The 19,859-nt window shown below is 35.5% G+C and overlaps 1 protein-coding gene across 1 annotated transcript; it reads left to right on the top strand.

The window, feature by feature from the left end:
• Window positions 1-240: 240 nt before the first annotated feature.
• On the top strand, window positions 241-725 carry LOC127105348 (mitochondrial import receptor subunit TOM7-1). The gene has a single exon (XM_051042518.1). The coding sequence runs from the start codon at window positions 333-335 to the stop codon at window positions 549-551; it is 219 nt and encodes a 72-aa protein (XP_050898475.1). The 5' UTR covers window positions 241-332; the 3' UTR covers window positions 552-725.
• The last annotated feature ends 19,134 nt before the right edge of the window (window positions 726-19,859 follow it).

Genomic DNA, 19,859 nt, shown 5'->3' on the forward strand with positions numbered 1-19,859 from the left:
AATAAAAAAAACTAAAATGTTGCATTTATTTTTTTGTAAATTTAAATAAATAAATAAAAAATTTAGTATATATAATAAACTTAAATGTTAAATATATTGTTTGTTGAAATATTTATATATTAGATTAAAAGAGTCACTTTTTAAAAAGATAAAATAAATAAAATATTACTAGGATGAAACGACAGAAAATCAGCTGTCGTATGCAGTAAACGAAAGCAAAAGGTTAAAAACGTCTAGAATCTAATCGAGCCACGTCGCCGCTATATATTAGGGTTTATGCAACCCCCATTTCGATCAAACCAATTTTGCACAAGAGAGAAGAGAACACAAAAATGGCGTCAAGGGTTTCTCTGAAGGCGAAAGGCAAAAGCTCAAAGGGATCGAAAGGATCGGAAGATCGATCGCTGCTTGATTCCGCCAAGGAATGGACAACTTGGGGGTTGAAGAAAACGAAGGTTATCGCTCATTACGGTTTCATTCCTCTTATTATCATTGTTGGTATGAATACTGATCCCAAACCTCAGATTTCTCAGCTTCTCAGCCCTGTTTAATCGTTCTTCAATGGAATTGGAAGGGATTATATGTAGTTTGTTTGATTTTGGATAACTGTTTGAGGCATAGTAGTAGAATAATTACGACGTTTGAATGTTTTTGTATTGATTTGGTTTCGTGTATCTCATGTTTAAGCTTTGTTGAGCTGGTGGAATGTGATTCTGTTTCTATGATTTTCAGTTTTTTTTTGTGATTGTGACTAATGCTTTTTATTGATAGTTTTTTATTAGATGAAAGTGTAATTTTTGTGATAGAATGATTGCTGGGAAGATTATTCAGGTATATTATCACATGATCATAACATAAATTTGATTATGACTTTTTAGCATTCAGAAGCTCCGCAAAAAAAGGTTTTTTGTTAGACTGACGCCGATACTTGTGATCTTTTTCAATGTTACCAGTGTCGACGTGTGTTAGTGTGGTGTCCATGTATGGGCTACATAGTTCAGAAATTTCGATTAACTAAGACCAATTAATGTCATTTGATAGTCAGATGGTAAAAAATTATAATTTTGGGGTAGATTTAATATCTTGCAAAACCATACTAGAGATCTTATGCATCTTTCCGAATATTTTTTTCTTCTTGGTTGTTTTTTTAATTTCTTCTGGCATGGGCTGTACCTCAAAGATGAGTAGTTTTGGTTTGATTAGGATTATGAGAGGGGAGAAATGGTGAGGGTTGGTGGGCAGCTTAGCTTTTTCCTATGAGACATTGTATCATTAAAATTGGGTCCTTGCATGTTTGGAGGATTGCATAACTTCTGATAGTTTTTCGTAGTTGGCTTTGTATTTGGATAGAATACGTAACTTCTGACGTGGATTTTGGTAGGATGCCAATGTGTTGCAGAACAAAACACACATGTTATGCTCCTTGCGTGGTGCAATTTAAGAATAAAATGCACTTTTGGTAGGAATGCTAGTGTAGGGTGGAAACACAACATGTATTTTGTTCCATGCTTAGTGCATTTTAAGTATATAAGCAATGGATCATAAGGCTGAGAGCTAATTGAAAAGTCAATATCTTTTCCATTTTGGTGTTTGCCAAAATATACATACCTACATGTACCTTGGTTTAGTTATTTGTAATGGTTCTCATCATCTTCATTCATGGTTTAATTTTCTGTAGTTAATGTTGGAGTCTTGTGATAGTGAGTGAGGATGGTAGTGTCACTCACAAGTCTGAGTTGATTTAGTGTATTGTCTTTACTGGTTGCACGAGGGTTGAACTTCAGGTCCTAGGGAGGCAGATCACTGGCTTATTACTGATCGAGTGACTAGCATGACCGAATGCCTCGTTAATGCTTTGTACGGGCCTTAGGGGAAAGTCTAAAGTCATGTGCTTAACCTTAGATAATTCAAATAAACTATGCCTGCGGTTCCTCTTTCTCGTCTGTTCTTAACCGATATGGCTACCGATTCTTCCATTTCATTTGAAATTAAATTGGATACTGTAAAATATAGTAAGAGTCATAGATGTTGTCTTTCTTGAAATAGTCATCAAACAGAGTTTGGAATATGTATTTGATAGAATTGCTTGTTTTTTAATTTTTTATTTGTCAAGATCATTGAGAATTAGTTTCAAATTTATGATTGTAAGATTTCTTCAGTGTGATTCTGTTAGTTATGAGTCTGTATACTTGGGGTGCAAGCTTGGATACAGTCTGTCATGTTTATTTTAAGGTTGATAAAGTCATTTTTAGATTTGATTTGATTTTTTCTCCAAGCTCTGGTCAAAATCCTTCCGAACATTTTTCATTTATTGCAAAACAAGTTAAACGTTACTACATCTCTGGATTAAACTATTTTGCTTCAGTTTATACACCCTACTCATTGTGTTCAAGTGGTTAATTATTTTCAGTTGACGATAAACTGTTTGAGAAGATCTGACTTTGAATATTGGCCAAGAAAATATTTGTTTAGACTTTATTTACATATCTAGACTGAACTTTGGAATATTCCCCCCAACATTCCCTATTTATGATATTTCACTTGCTTCAATCTCTACTTGTTTTTCTCAATTGAAGTGAGACATACAGAAATTGTGACAATTTTTAAAAACATATGTAATTTTTAGCAACTTGGGCCAACATTTGAAGGGAATAGAATGGTACGTTAAATTTTGAATGCTGTTCTTAACTCTTTGTTTCTCATACTAGGGAGTCTTGGAGTATTTATCTAGCCACCCCATAATATATCTGGCACCCAAAAAAATATCTTCGATAATATGTACTTTAAATTTTACCTTTCTTCTATAATTTTTCCTTTTTCAAACATATAAAAACGAAACTCCGATAGTTGTTTTAAAATTTCTGGTACGTTATTTTTTGTGTTTTTTAAAATTCACGCATTTATATCGAAAATCTAGAAAAATTAAAAATTAAGGGAAGATTACTAGAAATTTCAAAAATTCTATTATATAATACAAGAAAATTTCAAAATATATGGTAAAAAACCAAAACTATTGAAAATTTGATATTTTTTTGGTATATTGAAAATCTTGAATATATTTGAAATTTTTTGTAACATATGAGGAATTTTAAAAAATGTTTTATTTGTGTGGTCTGAGTCTGTAGGGTTATTTATAGATTCTTAGTGATGCACGCATTTCATCATCCTATATAAAGTGTGTTAACAAGTTTAAATTAAATATTTTTTTTGTCTTTATATGATATTGATAGTATATTTTTTTGTGATGTAAATGACAAATATTTGAATATTGATGTGAAGTATTAGTCTGAGCATAGAATATTGACAAATAACATAATATTATAGTTGTGACTGCTCGTTCTGATTATGCAAATGATCAGCGAGATAAGAAAGATAAATTGATTTTAGATTGTGAGATGAGGAAATTATGAAAGGAAGAATACATCTAAAAGCAGTAAATCATCAGAGAAAATATATAGTATGAAAGTGAAATTCCCTTTTAGGCTGAGATCTGCGTTGAGTGGTGGCGGTTGGAAGGTGATGGTTTAAAATATTTGAGAATTTATATGGCCACATTGTATTGGATCGTCTAAAAATTCATGTGAGGCAGTTTGTGATGACATCACGAAGTACAACATGGTTCCATAATACATAGTTTTTGTCTTGAAAGACAAAGATCTATGAAATCTCATCGGTGTTACTCAAGTGTATAAAACTAGAGCTACATATAATGCGAGCAAGAGAGGTTCATTGACGGAAATGCAAATGTTATTGAGTCTTATTCATAGAGAAAAATATATATGTTGAATAAGAAATAGGAAAGACTCAAATGGTGTTGATCATGATTGAGTGAATTTGTTGAATATGTTTCACTTGATGTTGATTTTTTATTGTACATACAAGACAAATAGGTAATGTGAATCGTGATCATACCTTAATATCATTTCAACATTCTTTAATTTATCATATTTTTGATTATCTGCATCGTGATCATACAGGTACCGACTACCACTGTTTGAGATTGTTGGTGTTACGTCAATAAAGTTGATGTTTTCGGTAGGCTTTGCCTATTTGAAGCATAAAAGGGAGGAGAACTTCAAATGGGCGTTGAAGAAGCTCAAAGAGTTGTTTTCTTCTGAGAAATTACTACTGAATATTGTGGTGACGGACCAAGAACTTGCATTGATGAATGCAATTGAATTTGTGTTTTCAAATTCAACTCATTTGTTATGTTCTTTCCATATTTCAAAAAACGTCAGGATGAATGTAAAGAGTATGTTAAATCAGAAAGACATGAGCATGTCATGATCTACAGAACAACATCATGTATATTAATAGAGAAATTGAGTTTGTCGCACACTTGAAGCACTTTGAGACTCTTTGTGCCAACATTCCTTTGTTTGTTAAGTATGTGATTGAAACATGATTGACACCTTATAAAGAAAGGTTTGTTGCTGCTTGGACTAACAAAGTTACTCATTTAAGGAACACAACAACGAATAGGGTGGAGTCTACTCATTGGAGATTAAAAAATATGTTGACTACAAGTTAGGGAGATTTATGCTGAAGTTTGGACGATGTGAACACCATGTTAAAGTTGCAGTTTGGTTCAATTAGGGTCTCGTTCCAAAAAAGTATTGCCAACATTGAGCACCAATATAACACTTCATTCTATATCAACTTGCACAGTTTTGTTTTAAGGTAGTGTATACAACATATAGGAAGGAATTAGAAATGGTGAAATTTGCTGGTACAAGCAAAAATGCATGGGGTTGCTTCATTAGAATAACACATGGGTTACCTTGTGCATGTCAATTTGATGGTTTCCAAATACAAGGAAAACATGTTCCCTTAGATCCAATTCATGTTTTTTGAAAGAAATTACACATTAAAGAGCATGATGTCAATCGTGTAGATAATAGTACAATATTGAATTTAGAAGCAGAGTGTGAAAAGTTGAAAACATATTTCAATTCTTTGGATCTTGTAGGCTAGAGGGTGTTGAAGAATGAGGTTCGGAAACTAACACATTCATCCACAACTTCGATGTGTCCATCGTCGATCAAGCACAAGCCAAAGAGGGAAGTTAAAAAGTGAAGAAAGGGTGAAGACAATTATGTGCATCGTGGTCCTTCACAATGAGAGTATGGTGAGGGATTCCAGGGGAGTCAGACTACAAAGAGATCATGCACGAAACCAACAGGAAGTCAACTGTCAAGTCTGCTATGTCAAAGTCAACCGTCCACTACATATTCGAGACATCTTTATTTGTCTCAATTTCCTGGTTTCTGCATCCATACGTTGATGAGATTGTTGATATGAGTGACAATGAAAATTGTAGTTTTCGGACTATTGTAACTTTACTTGGAAGGGGCGAAAAGTCACGGTCGTTGATTAGGACGCAATTAGATACTCAAGTTCATCAACACCCTAAATTGTTTTCCAATTTGTTATATGACATGTTCTCTGAAGTTAGAAACGCCTTAAAAGTAGAATACTTGAGTGTGCAAGATCGAGATAAATGGATGTCGATTTCTGATATGTGTTACCCTATTGTTTGTAGGTATAGTGTCGTATTTGTCTCCTTGTCAAAGAGGCTTAACATTATATTTTTCCCTCTTACATTAGCTCAACTTATTTATACGAGCAGATATAAAATCATTGATGTTGGTTTTGTTAATGACAATCATTTGGTTTAGGTAAAATTGAAACATGATAGTCCATTGTCACTCGTCACTAACGTTGGAGACAAAATTGTACTGAAGATGCAAAAGTATGTGAATCACCATATGCAGGACATATTAGGCACTAGGAAGATGAAGTTAGGAAGTCATCTTAAGTAGTTATGTAATCTTGTACGTAGAACAACTTTTGTGGTAAATATGTATCTATTATATATAATGAATTTTTAATCGAATCATTTATGCAGGCCGATGTGTCAAAAAATTAAAAATTCATGTTTTTGATAATTCTATGGTCATACCAAAAATTTTACAATTTTGAAATTTTTGATATTCCAAAAATTTAGAACTTTCAGGATTTTTTTAATATTTTACGCAAAGTTCATAATTTTCGATATATCTTCATTAGAAAATTTGAAATTTTCGATATGTTTTATTCAAAAATTTGAAATTTACGGTACATGTCTTACGAGAACGGTAAAAATCTGTAAATTTACAAAAAAAAAAAATACGAAACTAAAATTTCAAAATTTTCAAATTTTTTACAAATATATCAAAATAAATTTGTTCAAAATGAGGGTGTGAAATTCAAGTGAAGATGTATCAAATTAAATGCTCAGAGTTTATGAAATTTATCTCGTAAATGAAAAAAATCTGATCAAATATTGTTTCACTTAAAATTCAATCTTGAATTATCTTATATAATTTGTCTTTAATTCAAAGTTATAAGCCGTCAAAAGTAAATCTTTATTTCTTTTCTTATTTTTATCAAGTCCAGTTTCAATTGACTCAATCTAATAGACCTATCATAGGATTAATCTTTGGTTCAGTCAATTGATTCAATCTGATTATTTATTAATAATTTACAAAAACACCTCAAATAATTCAACAACGTTTGAGTAGTAGAAAATGTTTTTTAATAAAAGATATTGAATTTTGTTATTGTACTATAAAATAAAAACATCGTCATTTCTAAATCACATAATCATTACAATAGTACTAGTATATGATTATTGAATTTTCAAATGTTAAAAAGCTAATTATTTGATTATGAAATGAGATTAATTCTTATACACTGTGAGTGTAAAAAAAATTATACTGTCAATACATCACAGTCATCCGTTCGTGTTACTTTACCTGTGATTATAATAAAAGTCAAACTTCTTTAATAAATCAATGATTGTAATTAACTGATAGTGTAAAATATCTTTACACTGACAATGCATTTCAAATTTTTTCTGTTTCGGAGAGCAAATTTTAGGGGAAATAAACGGTTAGATAGTTACAATCAACATGTCATAATTACTTTGATTATGAATTTCACTAAGTGCTCTTTTTTCTCTTTCGAAAATGCAATTTTTAGGAAAAATAAACTATCATGGAAGTCTACAGTTATTTTATTTTTTCGCTTTTACTACTAGATCTTCATTTTGTATATTGCACGAGTCATATATAAAATACAAATGTATTTTTTCTCTCTAAAAAATATATAATTCTTTTATAAGTTGTTTTAGACTTTTTACATATATCAATGAAATTATTAACTTTTGCTAATTTTGTAAATATATTATAGGATGTTCCAATATTATCCTTTTTAAAAACACTCAAAATCTCTTCTTTCAAAATATACCATATTAATCATTATGATTTGATGATGAAATATCTAGATTGCATTTATTCCAATATATTCAATGAATAAAACATTAAATTAATTAAATTTATACATGTTTTTTTCTATCCTATAGTAATTCCTTATTTTTCTCCCTCCCAAACTAAAATCCATCATTTTTACACCAAAAAGAAAAAATTGAGAAATGTTTCTTTTTGTTAAAATTTTCCCTCCAAATTTTTATGACACTTCATTAATTTTTTTTCAAATTTCCCTCTACATATTTCATTGTACTTCATTTTTTATTATTCATTTTCTAAAAATTTAGACTAACCCACCATGTATTATGATATTAAAATGGCTTTAAATCACATTTATCTCAATATTATTTCAATGGAAAATGAAGAATATGTTCATCAACAAAATATAAATATAGTGCCTAATCTATTCGATTAAAATATCACATGACCCCATTATCACATTTTTTTATGTCTTATTTGTTTGTTTCATCATGACCCTTAAAAAAATCAGTTTTCATGTTTTTCTAATGGTATATGGGTTTTCTATTTTCTCTGTGTTATTATAGAAAACAACAACATACAAAATGCAGATGATGTGGAAAACAACATACAAAATGAAGAAAATGACGTGGAAAACAACATACATGTCAACATTGAATCTAAATTTGGTATCATAATTTCTCTTTTAATATTTTTAAATTTATTCTTTTTAATCAATGTAATTAATATATATACAAATTCAGAAGTAATCATACAGATAAGGGTGTTGTCAAATTCTGAGAGAAGGATTATATATGAGACTTTATTAGAGAAAAGTGTTGATGAAAAATTAAAAAAAAAAGGTGACCAAATTAGTGTCTTCTTTATTTTTAGTTAATATATGCACAATACAGCGTATTTGGAAACTTGGTGAGAACAAAGGAGTGCATGCTGATGTCACTCATAAAAAGATAGAAAATAATGGACGCAAAAGAGTCCATATAAACCTTAATATAGTGTGTGACATTCCTTTAAAGCAAAGAACCTTTATTCGGTCTTTTTCTCACACATTAGAAGTAAGTACAAACACATTGGTAATATCTTTAAAGTTGAGAGAAATAAGAAGACATTCAAATGCTATCAAACCTTGTTTAATAGAAGAAAATAAGAGAACTAGACTACATTTTTGCATTGATATGCTAGATAGTGATAACATACATAATAATGATCACATCTTTAAAGGAATGTATAACATTGTTCACATTTACGAAAAATTATTTTATATGAAAGAAAAGTCAAGAAATATTTATTTGGTACAAGACGAAGAAGATCTCATTCCTACTTGTAAAAGTAAAAATTTTATACCAAAAGTTATGTTTCTAGTTGCCATAGTGTTGAAAGAGTATATCTTTGGCAAATATTTTTGTATCGTATCCACAGAGATTGGGTAATATTACCGCCGTTCTATAATTCAAATGTTATAAGTTAGAAAGTAACAGGGTTGTTTTGTTTGGAAAAATATTTTGTAAGTGAAAGTTAACAAAAACTATAAAGTGGTTTAGTCAAATATAAAAGCTTGGCAAGATTGGAGTTCACTATTTCAAATATCTATGATTCCCTATGATAAATAATTAGATTCAAGATTATTGATGATGTTCAAATATCCTCTCAAAGTCATTTATGTCTAAATGATATCGTGATAGTTACTATATTGATCCTTAGACGATCTCTCCACCTAACTATCAATATAGCAACCTTTAATGTTCAATATCAAAGAATAGTAATGAATAAATCTATCTCTACAACTTATTCACTACTTGAAAATCTGTTTTATGTCTAAACTCGAGTAATCTCTCTCGACAACTACTCAAATCTGGTTTTCAACTTAAAGCAAAAACAGTAATCAATACATCAACAATCTCTATCTCATATATAAATCAAAATGAATACATAGACAGATGAGAATAGCTACTACCTCCAATCTTAACAAAAGGGAGTTTAGCTCCTCATCACCATTGTTACAAAGCAGAAGGTTTAAGAAGAAAAACTCTGTTTTTCTCTATTACAAAAGCTCCCCAGCACAATGTGTGAATGAATGGAATAATGTTTCAATACCTAGGTTAAACTATTTTGTCTCTACCAAAAAGGTTGACATTTCCCTAATTGGACATTGTCATCTGCAGCAGAAAAGCACTTCCCAGGCAGACATCAAAATGGCAATTACTTTTTCTGCACAACAGCACTTTTGACCCTTGGTCAGCTTGCTGGATTCGCAGCCTTCGCGGCGCGAAGGAAGTTCGCGGCGCGAACTGTTGCTTCCCCAACTTCCTTGTTTGGCAAGCTTCCTCCAAAATGCCATGTTGAAACCAAGGTCTTGCTTATCCATAATTCTACACAACTAACAAAAAATATGAAATAACTATTCAAAACAAAATAAATTAAACCTAATTGCATTTATACAAATTAGTGAAGATAAAAGTGTGTAATTACATCAAAACTTGGTAAAAGGGACCAATAAAATGGTATAAAAAGTAGTACTAATTGGTCCCTAACAACTCTCCCCAACTTAGCATTTTGTTTGTCCCTAAACAAAAGTGTCCACCCTTACAACCAAAGTCATGACACAAAAGATTTAAACAAGAATTCATCAAGGACATTCAAATGGTTCAAAAGCGTTTGGCTTTTTTTCAATTCACTTATCTCAACTCTAGACAAAACATAAATAAGGGAAATGGTAAAGTGCAAAAATCATTCCAAGGATTTCAAAGTCATACATGTCAAAATTGAATCAAACTTACGCACACATCAATATTGATGAATAACATGAAGGGTTACTTTCACTCATCCAAGCAGTTAAATCAACAACAACTCAAATCATGCGGTTATCACAACAAGTACCAAATCATGTGAAAAATGAGAATCAAGAGGTCTTTCAAGGTTGTAATGTGGTTTAGGTTACAAGAAAGGATATGATTAAGAGAATTCAACAAAGTTGTCTATCCTAAGGGAGCATTCCCAAAGATTCACTCTACACAATTTCCTTTTCTTTGATCCCTATCTTTTTCTTTTTCTTTTTCTTTTCAAATCCACACAACCATGAGCATTTCCTTTGCTTTTCTTTTTCTAATTTTTTTCTATGCTCTATGGTTCCAAGGGTGATTTCTTTTTCTTGTTTCTTTTCATATTTTTACCCTTTCAAAGAAACTCACTTTTCCAAGTTTCTAATCAACTTTTCACTTTACTCTCCCCAACTTTAGATTCCAAAACCAAATTTATTCAATAATGCTCCCTACTTAGACATAAGCAAAAGGCAAAATTATGCAAACAACTCGGTTTGAGGTTTCAACTGACACGAAATAAATTAGGATTCATTTATTCCACAATTTTCAATTGATTTTACAATGATCAATCAAATGAATCCAAAAATAAGCTCAAAGGGGGTTAACTAAGGATTACTCCTCACAAGGTTAGTTGATTTAAGCTTTTTGGTCAAGTGGTTTTTCTCACAAACAATGCCTCTATCATATTCAAAAATTTCACACAACATTAGATTGATGCATGATTTAGCATGATAAGAATGAGTCAAAATAATGCTCGGTTTCCCGCTTTTTTAGTGTACAATGGAAAGCTTCCTCACAAATGGTTAAGTCCTATTTTGATTCACAATGACATATACTTCAATGGAATTATGAACTGAAATTTTGCACACACCATTAAACTACTCATGTTAAGTCTAGAAAGCGATAAAGTGTACCGTGAAATGCCGACACTAATTCTTATCATCACCACTCGAAGTATCCTATGCTTCTTTCTTTGCGAACAATTCTTGGTTGCTTTAGGCTTGACTTAAGCGTAAGAACAATTAAATAGAACTGTTGGTAAACCAATTTGATTAAAAACGCACTTAAATTTCAAAAAGTACTCATGCAATTATAAAAATACTAAAGAAAAATTAAAGTGCTAAGGTAAAGTCATGGTGAACTAGAGCCACCAAAAAGTACATTACAAAATTCCCAAAAACAAAAACAGAATTAGTAAAAAGAAACTCAAACAAACAATACTCTCAAAACTCCACAAATTCAATCCTCCTCCTCTTCATCACCACCTACACTTCCGAGAACATCTTCCATCTCCTCATTTGGGTCAGCACTACCTCCTGCACCCCCCATAAAATTTGGCCTGCCCACAGGCCAATTAGCATAAGCTGCATAATCAGCTTGCGATGGAAAAGTTCGGGTCTCCGGTGCCAGAAACGTGTTCTGGAACTGCTGCTGCATGGCATCAAAAAGAAATGATTGAGACCTCCTGGAGGCCTCAAAGTTCTCACAGCAGTAGTTGGCAAAAGCCATCTGATCAAAACCTGGGGTACTTTGAGGTTGAGGTTGAGATCGGGATCTGGATCGGGCTCGAGAGGAAGAAGTACCAGATGCATCAGTCTTTTCATTCGGGTTTTGCAGAAACCTGTTCAAATAAGCGTCACTGATCACACTAGTGATCGAGAAGTGTACTTCCTCAGGGATGTGAACATTGGCCCTACGGCACAGTCCCATGATGAGTCCTGGATAGGCTAGCACACCAGCTTTGCCCCCGAAATTGGTTCCGCTTAACACTATCTTCCTCAATTCTCCTGAAATGAGGGCTGCAACATCCACTGTCTTCCCGATCATGATGCAGTACAAAAGACACCCGACATCCATAGGAATTGTGGTGGTGTGGCTTCTTGGTCTGATATTGGTTAACAGTAGCACCAAAAAAGCCCTAGCTTCCAAATTGAAATTTTCCCTCTTCCACAATTTTGGATGCCCTTGGTCATTCACTTCAAAAGATTTTCCTCTGAGACAAAGGGTGGCATTGACCGCTTCCAGATTCCACCTGTTGGCTACCTCCATGACACTGTACTCACAACTCTCACCCTCTCCAAGAGTTAAGGGATGACCTAGATAAGAATTAATGTCATCCCTTCCAAATGACACAATCTTTCCCCTTACCCTGGACCGGTAAATGAAGGTCGTACCCTCCTCGCGATGCATCGCATTCGCATAGAATTCTCGGACAAGGTCGTAGTTGATTGCGGCTTCCGGCTCGCATAACTTCATCCATTTTCTTTGCTCAAAAGCCTCAACCACTCTGTGATACACCCCAGTTGGAGCCAGGCGGATAAACCTTTCAGGTAGAATGGTTCTCTTGACAAGGCTTTCAAATCGGGCTTCGTGTTCCTCACTGATGAACCTTCGGATAGCACGGGCCTGAGGAGGTGCCATGGTCTTAGTTCTCTTAGACATCTGCAATCAAAACCAGCACAACCACAAAACACATATGACAGCATTAGTCAACAATTAACAAAAAGAAAATGGCTGCTGGAATTCACAATTCGCGGCGCGAAGGGTAGTTCGCGGCGCGAACCCTGCGAATTCAGGAAATCCCCAAAGCTTCCTAGGGTTTCACCATTGAGGGATTAAACACACCCAACCAGCCAAAATGCTCAACCCTAACCTAATCCTATTCTAATTCACACATGCATCGCGATTCCAAACAGTATTCACAGAGAAATTCGATTTCTAACCAACCCTAACTTGAAAAACCCAAAAAGGGATTGGAAAAGAGAAAATGAAGATTACATACCTTTTGAATCTCTACACTTGCTAAAAGAAGAAGATTGGAAGAGTGGAAAACTGAAAAATGTTGAGAAATGGTGGGATTTTGAGATTGGGGTGAAAGCGCGGCAAAGGGATTTGAAATGAAGAAGGTTTGAAATGAAAAGGAATTGACCTAAACAGTATTTAAATGATTTCTGTCACGCAAAGTTCGCGGCGCGAACTGCATAAAACAGAACCAATTAAAAATTTTCATTCAGTTCGCGGCGCGAACAGGAGGTCGCGGCGCGAACTGCAAAAAACAGAACCCACTCAAATTTATTCATTCAGTTCGCGGCGCGAACTGCCAAAAACAGAACTTCAAAATTTTAAAACTTCAACAGAGCTAAAAATCACAAAACAGAGAAATTTAAAATGCACACTAACAACGTTGGGTTGCCTCCCAACCAGCGCTTTGTTTAACGTCGTTAAGAGCTCGACGGTACCTCAATTAGCTTGATCTAGATAAGGAAAGGACACACACATCACGATTTATGTCACCGCTATGATAGACTTTCAGTCTTTGACCATTGACAGTCCAGCTTTCTTGCGACTTTGGATCCTCTATCACAATGGCTCCATAATTCCGTACTTCCTTGACAACAAATGGTCCTGACCATTTAGACTTCAATTTACCCGGAAACAACTTCAACCTTGAGTTAAAAAGCAATACCATCTGTCCAACATGAAACTCTTTATGGCGGACCTTCCCATCATGGTATGCTTTTGTCTTCTCCTTGTACAGCTTATTAGAATGGTAAGCATCGTTCCTTAGTTCCTCTAACTCATGGAGTTGACCTTTCCTTCTCTCTCCAGCTAGAGTGGAGTCGAAGTTCAAGAACTTAAGAGCCCATAATGCTCTATGCTCCATTTCGACTGGAAGATGACAAGTCTTCCCATACACCAGTTGAAACGGAGTCAGCCCAATAGGTGCTTTGTAAGCAGTGCGATACGCCCACAAAGCCTCATCTAGTTTTAAGGACCAGTCCTTTCTTGAGTTCGAAACTGTTTTCTCAAGGATCCGTTTAATTTCCCGGTTTGAAACCTCAGTTTGACCGTTCGCTTGTGGGTGGTAAGGAGTGGTCACTTTATGCTTTACACCATAATGTTGCAGAACTTTTTCTAAGGGTGTATTGCAGAAGTGTGAGCCTCCATCACTCACCAACACTCGAGGCACACCAAAACGTGAGAATATGTTCTTCTTTAAAAATTTGATCACAGTTTTGGCATCGGCCTTGGGTGAGGCAATTGCTTCCACCCACTTCGAAACATAATCGACAGCTACTAAGATGTACTCATTAGAAAAAGAAGAGGGGAATGGGCCAACGAAATCAATTCCCCAACAATCAAAAACTTCTACTTCTAGCATGTTGGTTAGAGGCATTTCATCCCGTTTTCCTATTCCACCACTCCGTTGGCATGCATCACAACTCTTTGCATGTTCGTGCGCATCTTTGAATAAAGATGGCCAATAAAAACCCGATTGGAGTACTTTAGTGGCTGTTCTCAAACCACTATAGTGACCTCCATACGGAGAGTTGTGACAGTGCCACAGAATGTCTCTTGATTCTTCCATTGTTACACACCTTCTCAAAATATTGTCTGCCCCTACTTTAAAAAGGTAAGGGTCATCCCAGACATAATATTTTGCATCAGCTAAGAATTTCCTTCTTTGATTGCAAGTGAGGTCTTTCGGGGTTAAACCAGTTGCTTTGTAGTTAGCAAAATCAGCAAACCAAGGCCTCACTTGAATCGCATAGAGTTTTTCATCTGGAAATTCTTCTCTCACCTCTTCTTCTTTGTTTGTAATTTCTACATTGACCAATCGAGACAAATGATCTGCTACCAAGTTCTCGGAACCTTTTTTATCCCGAATCTCTAGATCAAACTCTTGTAATAAAAGGATCCAACGAATAAGCCTTTGTTTTGAATCCGGCTTGGTAAGCAGATATTTTATTGCAGAATGGTCAGTGTAGATTACAACTCTTGAACCAATCAAATAAGCTCTAAATTTTTCCAGTGCATATACTATGGCTAGCAATTCTTTTTCAGTTGTTGCGTAATTAACTTGCGCGTCATTCAACACCTTACTAGCATAGTGTATGGCATGGAAAACTTTATTGCTTCTTTGTCCTAACACCGCACCCACTGCATAATCGCTAGCATCACACATGAGTTCAAAATCAAGGTTCCAGTTTGGTGCTACGATTATTGGTGCGGTGATCAACTTTTTTTTCAAATCTAAGAAGGCTTTAAGACATGACTCATCAAAAAGAAAAGGCGTACCTTTGTTGAGTAAATTACTCAATGGCTTTGCGATCTTTGAGAAGTCTTGTATGAATCTCCGGTAGAAACCGGCATATCCTAGAAAGCTTCTTATTCCTTTGATGTTAGTTGGAGGTGGCAGTTTTTCAATAACCTCCACCTTGGCCTTGTCCACCTCTAGCCCTTCAGAAGAAATCTTGTGACCAAGCACTATACCCTCAGTGACCATAAAATTGCATTTTTCCCAGTTGAGCAATAGGTTGGTCTCCACGCATCTCTCCAGAACTACATCAAGGTGCTTTAAGCACATTTCAAAAGATGATCCATAAACAGAAAAATCGTCCATGAACACCTCAATGCATTCTTCTATCAAGTCTGAAAAGATAGCTTGCATACACCGTTGAAATGTGGCCGGTGCGTTACATAATCCAAAAGGCATTCTTCGGTAAGCAAAGATGCCAAAAGGACATGTAAAAGCTGTTTTCTCATGGTCTGCCGGATTTACTGAAATTTGATTATACCCCGAATATCCGTCCAAGAAACAGTAGAAATTTTTTCCGGCGAGCCGCTCCAACATTTGGTCCATGAAAGGTAGTGGGAAATGATCTTTCCTTGTGGCTTGGTTCAACCTTCTATAGTCGATGCACATCCTCCACCCTGTCACTGTTCTCGTCGGAATCAACTCATTTTTATCGTTTTTAATCACCGTCATTCCGCCTTTCTTGGGGACCACTTGTACCGGACTCACCCATGCACTATCAGATATGGGATAAATCATTCCGGCTTCTAAAAGTTTGACAACTTCTTTCCGAACCACCTCTTTCATTGATGGATTCAAACGCCTCTGAGGTTGCGCAACCGGTTTGAAGTTTTCCTCCATCATTATCTTGTGCATGCAATATGCTGGACTAATACCCTTCAAATCGGATAAAACCCACCCTATCGCACCTTGGTTCTTTTTCAATACTTGAATCAACTTATCTTCCTCTTGCGTGGACAATGTGTTGCTTATAATCACTGGTTTGGTACACTCATCTCCAAGAAACACATACTTCAAATGTGACAGAAGCATCTTCAATTCTAACTTTTGCTCTTCAGTTTCCTTCTTTGCATCCAAATCTTCCACTAATTCTTCTTGATAGGCCAGCTCACCACAAGATTCTAGCTCTTGCAACATCGCTTTGATCTCTCGTTCCTCATTGTCGGTTAACACATTGTATGCTCCGATAAGGGATCTTTCCAAAGGATTAGAAATATGGATTTGATTCACGACCTCCACTACTTCCTCTTCACTTGCATCAATTCGAAAAGAATCATGCTTGTCAGTTGGATGTTTCATTGCTTCGAAAAGGTTAAAAATCACCTCTTCATCTTGCACTCTAACCTTCATAAGACCATCATCTATATCGATCATCATCCGAGCGGTCTTCATAAAAGGTCTTCCAAGGATTAAGGGTACATCGCGGTCCTCATCCATCTCTACTATTACAAAATCCACCGGAAACAAAAATTTGTCCACTTTTACGAGCATGTCTTGGGCAATTCCGTATGGTGAGGTTGTAGACTTGTCTGCTAGTTGTAGGGTCATTCTTGTTGATTTAATCTCCACATTTCCCAATCGTTTGACAATAGAAAGGGGAATTAAATTTATACTAGAGCCCAAATCTATCAAACCATTCCCAACGTATGTGCTTCCAATGGTTACCGGTAGAACAACCCGTCCCGGGTCGGACTCCTTCCTAGGTAAAGTCTTCTGGATGATTGCGCTACACCGTGCATCAAGAATGATGGTCTCATCTTCCACATGTCGCCTTTTCTTGGTAAGAATGTCCTTCATAAATTTAGCATACCGTGGCATTTGTTCTAATGCATCAGCAAATGGAATGTTGATTTGGAGTTGCTTGAAGATGTCCATGAACCGTGCATAGTGCCTAGCATTGTCTTTCCTTGATGGAGCATGTGGATAGGGTAGATGTTGAGTTGGAATGACATTCACTCCCTTCTCAGATTTCTTCTTTTTCTTTGATTCAGCATCTTTTTTCCCTTCTAAATCAGTCTGCACAGCAGTGGGCAAAACCTGCTCTTTTCGCGGCGCGAACTGAGCATTTCCAGAAGCATTTTCCCTTTCACCAACTATATCTGTTTCTTCCAGCATCCCATCAGTGGTGTTCTCTTCTACAATTTCTTCACCTTTTTCACTTACCAACGCTTTACCGCTCCTTGTGACGACTGCTTTGCAATGCTCCTTTGGATTTGGTTGAGTGTTAGCAGAGAAAGAAGGCCCTGCGTTTTGTTCCGACAGTTGCTTCGCGAGTTGGCCTACTTGATTTTCCAGATTTTTAATTGCCGCCTCGTTACTCTTCTGATTTGCCATGGAAGCTTGCATGAATTGTTGAAGAGTGTCTTCTAGCTTGGAATTTCCTCCTTGCGACTGCTGACCTTGAGAGTTTGGTTGTTGGTAAGGGCTTTGCTGTTGATAATTCTGATTGTTGAACCTTGACGGTTGGTAGCCTTGATTGTTTCTTGGTTGATAACCTTGATTGTTAGGCTGTTGTCTTTGATATCCCTGGTTTTGGTTGTTCACATAACTCACTTCTTCTTGGGGTGGAGGACAAAAACCAGTAGGATGATCCCCTTGACATAACTCGCAACATGCTACTTGATGCTGAACTTGAAACCCTTGAATCTCTTTTATTTGCTGGGGAAGCTTGGCCATTTGTTGAGTAAGAAGCTCCACTTGTTGAGAGAGTAGCTTGTTTTGAGCAAGAATGGCATCATTTGTATTCAACTCTAGAACTCCAGGCTTACGTTGTGAAGGGCTACGATCATGTTGACCTTGATGATCATTACGGGTCATCCGTTCAATAATGACTTTAGCTTCTTCCGCAGTTTTTGATATAAGCGAACCACCCGCGGTGGCGTCCAGAAGTGTCTTATGGGTTGATTGGAGACCATTCAAAAAGATATGGATTTGAGTAAGCTCATCAAAACCATGTCCCTTACACTTCCTCAACATTGATTTGAATCTCTCCCAAGCTTCATTTAGAGATTCGTTGCCTCCTTGAGTGAATACCGCTATAGCCGTCTTGGCTTCCATGAATCGGGATTGAGGGAAGTATCTTTCTAAGAACTTTTCTTCTAACAAATTCCAATCCGTCATCACTCTCGATTCTTGATCAAGGTACCACTCCTTTGCCTTTCCCACTAAGGAGTGTGGGAACATCCTTTTGAATAACGTTTCTTCACCCGCTTCGTCTATTCCCGTAGAACCCGCAATCTCATAGAATTTGATGAGATGGGTATACGGATCTTCGTGATCCATTCCGGTGAATGGAGTTGCATAGAGAAGTTGGAGGATTCCGGTCTTCATCTCCGTATTTCTTCCTCCACGGGCAAATTGAGCATTCCTTCTTGGACTATTAGCGGACATTTCGGTACGATTATCCTCCGCCATGTTTCCTTCACAAGCCTCTACAACCACTTCTTCGATTGGAACAAGTGCGGAAGTAGATGCTTCTTCTCTCCGGTTCCTCTCTTCGACTAGTTTCCTTCTTCTTCGTGTTTTGCTATTGAGCTTCCGAAGTGTTCTTTCAATTTCAGGATCGAATTGAAGTTGCTCCTCGGTTGCTTTTCCTCGCATGCACTAGAATCTACAAAACTAACAAACCAAGTGAAACAAAAGAGGGATAGTAATAAATGTAACAAAACTTAAACCAATGAATTATTGCAATGCTTGTAATATCGACACCAATCCCCGGCAACGGCGCCAATTTGTTGAAAGAGTATATCTTTGGCAAATATTTTTGTATCGTATCCACAGAGATTGGGTAATATTACCGCCGTTCTATAATTCAAATGTTATAAGTTAGAAAGTAACAGGGTTGTTTTGTTTGGAAAAATATTTTGTAAGTGAAAGTTAACAAAAACTATAAAGTGGTTTAGTCAAATATAAAAGCTTGGCAAGATTGGAGTTCACTATTTCAAATATCTATGATTCCCTATGATAAATAATTAGATTCAAGATTATTGATGATGTTCAAATATCCTCTCAAAGTCATTTATGTCTAAATGATATCGTGATAGTTACTATATTGATCCTTAGACGATCTCTCCACCTAACTATCAATATAGCAACCTTTAATGTTCAATATCAAAGAATAGTAATGAATAAATCTATCTCTACAACTTATTCACTACTTGAAAATCTGTTTTATGTCTAAACTCGAGTAATCTCTCTCGACAACTACTCAAATCTGGTTTTCAACTTAAAGCAAAAACAGTAATCAATACATCAACAATCTCTATCTCATATATAAATCAAAATGAATACATAGACAGATGAGAATAGCTACTACCTCCAATCTTGACAAAAGGGAGTTTAGCTCCTCATCACCATTGTTACAAAGCAGAAGGTTTAAGAAGAAAAACTCTGTTTTTCTCTATTACAAAAGCTCTCCAGCACAATGTGTGAATGAATGGAATAATGTTTCAATACCTAGGTTAAACTATTTTGTCTCTACCAAAAAGGTTGACATTTCCCTAATTGGACATTGTCATCTGCAGCAGAAAAGCACTTCCCAGGCAGACATCAAAATGGCAATTACTTTTTCTGCACAACAGCACTTTTGACCCTTGGTCAGCTTGCTGGATTCGCAGCCTTCGCGGCGCGAAGGAAGTTCGCGGCGCGAACTGT

Source organism: Lathyrus oleraceus, chromosome 7 (assembly GCF_024323335.1).
Source record: "Lathyrus oleraceus cultivar Zhongwan6 chromosome 7, CAAS_Psat_ZW6_1.0, whole genome shotgun sequence".
NCBI classification, from domain to species: domain Eukaryota; kingdom Viridiplantae; phylum Streptophyta; class Magnoliopsida; order Fabales; family Fabaceae; genus Lathyrus; species Lathyrus oleraceus.

Coding starts and splice junctions, on each gene's coding strand:
- LOC127105348 (XM_051042518.1), top strand. CDS start 333: ATGGCGTCAAGGGTTTCTCTGAAGGCGAAAGGCAAAAGCTCAAAGGGA.